General features: G+C 34.1%; 1 protein-coding gene across 1 annotated transcript; it reads left to right on the top strand.

The window, feature by feature from the left end:
- Positions 1-2,544: 2,544 nt before the first annotated feature.
- BDB00DRAFT_880675 (uncharacterized protein) lies at positions 2,545-2,955 on the top strand (the record flags this gene model as incomplete). Its single annotated transcript, XM_053128030.1, has 1 exon — positions 2,545-2,955. One exon carries the CDS (start codon positions 2,545-2,547, stop codon positions 2,953-2,955), a length of 411 nt encoding a protein of 136 aa, XP_052972057.1.
- Positions 2,956-8,843: the final 5,888 nt, after the last annotated feature.

Genomic DNA, 8,843 nt, shown 5'->3' on the forward strand with positions numbered 1-8,843 from the left:
AGGGAGACTACGAAGCTCTTCTGATAGCATGAGCCGGCCATGACATGGTCACAAGAAATCGCTTACCATCAACGATGCTCCTGGTCCTTTCTTCTTTAAGGGAGTTTCGCCTTGTGCAAGCCAATTGGTTTCTTGTCATCGTTTGCATAAAATATGCATTCGTCGTGTGTCACCATCACCAGCTCAACGTCGTTTTCGTCCTCTAACACTGGCTCGACCAACTCACCATCTTCAGTGTACGTTTTTCATCTTCTTGCGGTATCCCATCATTGCCCTGGCCCAGCGAACACGGTACTCCTTTACATCATCTCTTTCGTGACCATTAAAATAGATCTGTCGACAATTATAAAAGGAGTACGTTTAGCCATCTATCTAATATGCTAATATATAGTTGATATTTTCCATATACGTACTTCTTTTCCACTTTCTCTATACTCAAATCCCCAGTGAGCCATATATCGTGTGATGGTGCGCTCAGATACTGTTGCGTTGCTGATATTGGATACTTTCGGAAATATAATCGTTTCTAGTTCCACCTTGAGCTCTGGGATACTCCTTTCTGCTGGCTTTCGACTACGGATCCAAGTGCAAGCAGCCTCCTTGACATTTTCATCAGCCAAAAGTGACGCAGACTTAACATGAGCACCTTGGCGATTAACGCAAATCTTGCCGGTTTCAAGATACTCCTTGGTCCACCAACGGATTCTTGTCAGCAAATGTTTAGTGTGTTTCTCCCAAATGGCATCTGCAACCAATCGTGTCGCCTCTATAATACGCATGTTATCGTCGATCCAGAGCTTGGTATATTTTTCGATGCTAAGATACTTGTTGGCCTCAATAGTTGACATCATGCTCATTTCGGTTTTCTTATTTTTGATATCCTTACGTAATTGGATCAAAGCAGGCCGCACGATCTTTAACATCTCCAGCTCTTCATCGATTTCAACGTCGGCATCTTCATCATCACTGCTGCTGTTGCTCGTTTCCACAGGATCTTGAATCTTAGTAAATCCCATATCAGTGAGCCGTCTCATTTTTTCTACATGGGCAGCGAGTTCCTTAGCATCCCGTTTTCGTTGATAATAAGTACTTTCTGATTTGCCTACATTCACCCAACATTGTCAATATTTTTCTCAGGATGCAATAGACCATTTGTATGTGTTTCATTGTGCTGCTATCATAATTATAGAGAATATGTACCAGTATACGAGCTTCTTAGCTTATTGTCGGCACCTTGAAACCATTCAAGCAAACGAGTTCCTGAACGTTCCAGTACAGTATCATCACTTTCATGTTCCAACCCATTAGTATCGTCGTATTCACAAGAATCATTGGAAGAATCATCGCTGCTATAGCTAGCGCGTGAGCTATCCGTAGGTTCAGGTAGTTTTTTGCCGAATTGGCCACTTTGCACACGTTGCTGGTTGTTTTTGACAAGGCGACTTCGTCTGTTGACGCTTCCCATAATGAATATTAGATTCTTTGTAAAAGAAAGAGGTGCATAAGACTACAATCTACTGACAAAATTTCTATACGCAGCAATATGTAACAGTATAATCAATAATCGGTGAAGATCTCATGTAATACAAATTCGGCATATATATTTGCCGAACAAACGAAAGCTCCTGATTGGATTAAGCTGGATTCGAACTACTGTCAATTTTCCCCATCACTTATAAACTTGTTCCGACTTTGAGCGACGGTAACTCAAAACTTTATTAGAAAAATGAAAAATCCAAACCGATAACTTTGTTCTCCTGGTCAAAAGGAACATTTTTATCGGTTTAAAATTTTGATATGGGGTGGTGAGATGGTTTCACAGTACTTTAAAGTTACCCACTAAAGCGGTATGGTTTAAGGTGGCATGCACCATATCCATAACTTGAGTCATGATATTTTTCATTGAGATTATCATAGATTGTTTACATACAAGAATATCTGTATTAAGGATAACCATTTTTATCAACTTATATTATTATGATTATATTTTATATTGTAAAAAAATTCAATTTTGTTTTTTTGATTTTCAAAATTCAGCCAATAATTAAAAATTTGTTGATAGCAAGTTATATGGTAATAACCCGATTAGTCCCCCAAGGAAGAGCACGATCTCTTAACCTTTGAGTTGCCAGGCAACGATTTGCCTGGTTCAGACCGGTTAAGCAAAGAGATTCTAAAACAGTAAAGCGTTATTGATCTGGTTACGGCTTCAATACTAGAAGTACCACATGGCACGTATATGACCGCTGGAACAGAGTGGAAAGACGGCAAAAAGAGCGATGTTGTCTACATCCCACGGCTATCCATTCAGAGTTCTCTGCCACTGTTCCTCATTGAAGTCAGAATGTTGTGGACGAGGCCTTCATTCAGCGTGTCATGTCCTACTGTCTTCACATCATTCAGCTTTATTCGAACAAACCAGTGGTGTTAGTTTTTTGCATTGCAAAAGTAGCCCCCAAATCCTTCTCAAACGAGTTCACGCCAACGTGCTCAAAGCTGTGGCTGTTAGAATCTCCTTGCACTGCTTGGGCAAAATGTTGCTATATGGTCTCCCCTGAAAGCACTGCAGAAACTGCTTTGCAAGAAACATCGACATTGAACCCATTGCTGGCATTGTCACGTTTCCTTATTGAGCAACAAGCGTCTTTGTTTGCGCACACTCAACCTAGCGACCCCACCATTAAACACTTGTATCAGCTCGCCATGAACGAGCATGTTTCTGCTGTAGAATACAAATCAAACTATACCAACAACTTAGAAACAATCTGCACCAGTAATATCAAGCTTCTGGAACGAAGCAAAGCAAGATTGGTCACCAATATTCCCGACATGCAACGCACACTCCGAGATTTAAATCAAGGCATTACATACAACAAGAAACTCAAGCGCATATACTCATCCATGACGCAGCAATCGTCTCAATCAAGTCAATCATCATTGTTAGATAATCAATAACTAAAAACAATATATTTTTTTTAAATACTTTTTATTTTGTAAAATAAAGATTATCTATTTAATTATTTAAGGTTAAATTTTGTATATTATTTTTTTATCTTTAAAATATTCTCTAATTATATCTTTTTCTTTAAAATCAACTTCATTAACCCAAGTATTTTCTGATGAATCATAGTTTTTCCATTTAACCCAAAATACATATGAATTGTTATCATTAATTTTATGATCTATTATATCTTCTACTTCAAAAATATCATTATCTTTATTTAAATTTCTTATATTATATATATTAATAATTTTATTTTTTCTAAACCTTTTTTTTCTTTTTTTAGTAGGATTTTCATATTGTGGAAAATCAATATCATTTTTATTATTATTATTATCTTCTTCTGTTTCATCAATATTCATATTATCATTTATTATATTAGTTTCATTAATATTTATATAAATCATCTTGAATTTTATTTATTTTTTTAAGTTTCTCTAATTGTTCCATTTCATTAATATAAACTATATCAATTAACTTAGTTTCTGTAGGAAATTCAAAATCATTATTTATCCATAACTTATGATGTTCTTGTGTAATAATATTACATTTATCACAAAATTTCTGGATATTTTTCAATAAGAATGAAACTTTTATTTGTAAATTTATATATTTAATATCTTCAGCTTTTAACATGGAGTTATTATTATCAAATCTTTTATATTTTTGTTGTAAATCACAAAATTGTTGTTCAATTATAGAACGAAAACTGCTAAACACATCATTATAATGTTCTTCTTATTTTGTTAATTTTATATTATTTTCTTTTCGTATTGGATAAAAAAAGTTATTATCCGATAATTCATAATTTTTTTCTTTACATAGATTTTCAAATTGTTTTATAAAAAGAGTATAACCACCATCAAGGGCTATACAATCCCCTTTATTTATATTATTATATAATTTCATATTGAGCATCATACCTCCATCACTACTATTTCCACATAAACTACTTTTAGAAATTAAAATAGCCATTTCATTTATATCACATAAAATTTGTGTTCTTATTCCTGATTTTTTTAATTTAAAAGATCATTTTTTTTGAAAAGATATATCAGGCTTACTATAATTTATAGAAGAATCATGACCATCTAATAATAATGTTATATTTTTAAAATGTTTTGGATTTTTAATTTTTGCTGATAAAATTCTTATCTTTATATTTGAAAACATATTTTTTAAACAATAATCAGTAAATTTATTTCATTTTTCATAATTTGTGATCCAAAATTCTTTATAAATAGTATAGAATGTTGAATATGGAATAAATTGTTTAGTTTCTTTTGAAGTAAAGCCAGTCACTAAATGATATAATATTAGTAATCCTTTTTCTATTTCATAGTAAGGTCCGGGATATTCTTTATTTGTATATAATACAGTTAGAAAGAAAAAAACTGATACATACAGTTGACCCCCGCTTTTTGCACCTCCGCTTTTTGCAGATCCTCAGTTTTGCAGCTTTTTTTGGAGGAATCCCGCTCATCACTTAGCAAAATTGCAGTTTCCTCACTTTTTGCATTTTGCAGCCCAAAACCAGGACCTGCAATTTCCTGCTAGTGGTTTTCATTCTCCCCAGAGAGCGGCGACACTGAGAATCGAACCACTGATACTTCCTAGTTTTCTATATAAAGCTTTATATTTATTACATAAAGGTTTTATCACTGAAAATAATTGGTGATTCTGGATTGTTTGTTCTGGCTTTTCTTGCAGAAATCATCCCAGACTTTTCTGAGCTCATTCTGGATGTTTTGATGTTCTGGGGCATCTAAAATAGCAATTGTTTTTTCTTGCAAACTTTATACCGGTGTAACAGGTTCAGATGAAACAACAGTCATGCTAGTATCTTCATTGCCGTTGTCAACAACATCATCAGCTACTTTTTCATTAAGAACAGCACTAACAATTTCTTCATCGGAAAGCAGTGGATGAACAGATGCAATTTCCTCAGGTGGATCTGCATCAAAAGTGAAATTTGCAAGGTTGTTGGCACCATAAATAAGACTGAGATGATCATCAATCTAGCCAAGTGCAACTTCGTCTGCATTGTCTGACCCACTATCAGTGCTGCTAGTCATGACTGCATCTATTACCCTCGTTTTTATGTAGCAGTTTACAATTGTCAGCACTGGACCACTTTACTATGCCTCATGACACCATTGTATTGCTGTCAAAACATCAATACGAAACGTATTTCCGTCATTAACAGGCAAGCCTTTTTCCAAGCGCTCCTGAATTCTGCTATATGCATGCTCATATTGCAAATTCCTAATACAACAGAGAAAATGGTTACTTTCAAATTTCCATATACATATAAAATAAGCCTATCTAATAATTATAACAACAACGTACTTGAAATGCACCTTGAAGCTGCGGATAATACCAGCATCTAAAGGCTGCATAAGCGATGTTGTATTTGGCGGCAAATATACTAGCTCGACATTCTTTGGCTCGTAATCGCAAAAATGGCCCGAAAAGTTGTCTAAGAGCAATGCAATTTTTCTTTGCTGATACACCATCGATTTATCCAACATAGTAAGGTACTTCTTGAAGATATCGCGCGTCATCCAAGCATTGGCATTTGCACGGTACTTCCAGATGTCAACCTTTCTCTGCTGTGCCTGTTGTTATATAGAAAATATAATAAGCAGTTGATCATCATCTTTTACTTTATCGTATAGCATACTTTGCTGAAACAGGTTGGGCGCTGTGCCTTGCCAATGAACCAGGGGTGCCACTTATCAGATCCATCAGCATTCGTCGTCAATACAAGTGTCAACCACGACTTGTCCTGCTTGACCCCTTTAAACGGTCCAGGTGCAATTGTAGACACAGGAGCACTGGAGTAGAAGACAGCTGTCTCGTCCATGTTGTAAATGTCCTTTAACGCATATTTTTCTAGCATTCGTTGGATTTCAGGCAACTTGACTTCTGCAAGTGTGACATCAGCAGAGCTAGCTTTACCACTTATTTTTTGGACCTTGAGGTTATATCGTTTTTGGAAGCGGTTTTGCCAGCCATTGGAGAATGTCAAGTCCTCAGTTGAGATTTGCAGCTTAGTTGCAAAGTTTTCACCAGCTTTCTTGATAATATCCCAATTGATTGGGGTCTTCTCATGGAATCTTTGTTCTATCCATGTATATAAAGCGTATTCTAGTTCCTATTGTATTATTTTGCTTTCTTATTAGTAAAGTGAATAGTAAGCAGTACTCAATAAGCTTAAACATATGGGAAACTTTGCTCGAGCTTTTTGTCTTTTATTTCTCTCGATGCCGTTTTCTTCTTCATGTTTTCTCTTAGCAATCATTCATGAAATTGTTGTTGTGTTCGGAACACTCTCAAGGTTGTATATTGTTTTTATCCAGTCGAGTAAATCCTTATATGTATACTTGCGCAGCGCTTTCTCTGTGGCGACGTAGTACTGATACGCTGCTTCACTTATTTCGTCAGTAAGCTTTTCATATTTTCCTTTCGTCATGATGTGTAATTTGAGTAGTGTGTATAAGACAATTGCAAAAATTCAAGTCTTTTTATATAGACATTGCAATGTGAAAGTAACCTCAACAAAGTACCGATATTCTTTAATTGGTTCACATAATTGACACTTAGTAAGCTAAGCTATACTCAGCCTGTGTAACACCCTTATACCCATCCTCACTTTTTGCAGTTCCCCGCTTTTTGCAGTTTTTTTCATGAAAAACCGCTACTGCAAAAAGTGGGGGTCAACTGTAAATTATAATAGTAAATTTGGTTCATTTAGGTCTGAAATTGAAAGTCAATTTTCTATATTGGCATCAAAATTTAATAGATTTAATAATAATAAAGCAGCATTGCAAATGTCAGATAAAAAATATTATAATCTTCAGTTTCGTGTTGCCTGTTTATTAAAAAATATTCATAATTTCTTTGAAATTTATAATATAGATGTTCAACCACATCATATGGTATGGTATAGTAATAGATTTGAATTCCCTACAAAAATGAATAAAATTAATTTAGTATTTAGTAATGAACAAAAAGTAAATAAACAATATAATGAGATGTGGGAACTACAATCTAAAATCTTAAATTTGAATATAGAAGATATTGAAAAAGATACAGAAAATAATATAGATAATAATGAACTTATAACTAATGATACACCTTAAAAAAGAAAACGCAATCAACCAAAAAATAATGATAATGTATTTCAAGTAGAAAAAAATAGTAGATCATATGGTTGATGTTAGTAATAAACTAATATTTTATGTAAAATGGCTTGGTTATAGTAATGATGAAAATAGCTGGGTCAAACAAAGTGATTTTAATACAAAAGATATTATTGATGATTATATGAAAGAGAAAAATATCTAGATAAAAAAAATGGCATACTCTACCCTATATTTAATGAGGATGACTTCTTTTTGTATATTTAGAATGAAATATTGCATTATTTTATTGATAACATCAGCAAAACTAAGAACTCCTCCATTACATATATATATATTTTTAATTTTCTTGATATTCTTTCTCTTATTTTCAAAATTTTTAGATTGTTTTCTCTCTTTTTTTTCCTTTTTTTTAGGTACATGTAGTTTACTATGTTGAGAACATAAATAATCTGGTTTATTATTACCAATATTTATTCTTATTTTCCGATGACACATATATCCTTCTTTTTTTCCTCTTTTATAAACATATGAACATATATTATTACTGCTATTGATATACCAAAAATTGTTTGTTTTTGTTTCTCAATTTTTCCTTGATGATATTTTTCATTAGTTTTTGTTTTTCTTCTTTCAAATCACATAGAATTTCATCATCAAATATTTATGGTGCATGCCACCTTAAACCATACCTCCAGCAAAAATTACTGTCAATTTTTTAATTTAAATCCCCGCTATTTTTCAAATGCCGCATATGAAATGGATAGATATATTTACATGTTCTTTCGAACTCTTCTGTGAGATGTGTAGATTTTTACAGCATCAATAGCATCACGACCTTCTAAACCATCATGGTATGCCTTAATGTATCTCCATACTCTACGCTCGAAATTACAGATCATTGGCAGCGGAATACTATCAAGAACTTCGGGGACAGTTTTCTTGAGGCTTGCAAAAGTGTAGTTGCATCGCTTACGCACTTCTCGTTTAACAGCACCCCAATAGCGTTCAATGAAATTGCACTCACAATGAAACTTTGGGTAAAGCTGAAAAACGTGGCCGGCGCCTTGAACAGCATATGCTATAGCACTTTTTTCTGAGGTGAAGTCAAGCTGGGCACTTAAAACCTCTGTTGCTTCCTTTTTCTGCATCCCTTGTTTCCAAAGGCCTCTTTCTTCTAAAATCTACAAAAGAATGAAATAACAGTGAGTGCTATGTCTCGTGACTAATGGTACAAAAAATACTAACTTCATGCATGCCTCGCAGATGAATTTTTCCATCAATTCTTCTGTACATGAATTGAAACATCATTTCGTTCTTTTCATCAAAAAACCACCCATCCCGGATACGAGTTGATGGTTCGCGAAAGTATTGCTTTTGACTGATTTTTTTTGGATTAAGATTGAACTTTTGGGCCCGTAAGGCGTTCTCCCTGTAGGCATTGCGGTTGGAACTCTGGTCAAAGCAAAAGACAGCTGTTCGGGTAAGAGATTAATTACGCTGTATTAAATAATATGCAGTATATATGATATAATGATTAGAAAGACATACCTTTACAATTAGGATGCATTGCCTGGAATATAGGAATTGCTTTTTCCTTTAATTGTTTGACCATATCTTCACTTTTCCAATAGCCTTCACGGTTTGCACCACGTGAAATGATTTCTCGTGCTTCATATGGAATGTCTGCATGCTCA

This window comes from Zychaea mexicana (assembly GCF_025766255.1).
Source record: "Zychaea mexicana strain RSA 1403 chromosome Unknown BDB00scaffold_314, whole genome shotgun sequence".
Taxonomy (NCBI): domain Eukaryota; kingdom Fungi; phylum Mucoromycota; class Mucoromycetes; order Mucorales; family Lichtheimiaceae; genus Zychaea; species Zychaea mexicana.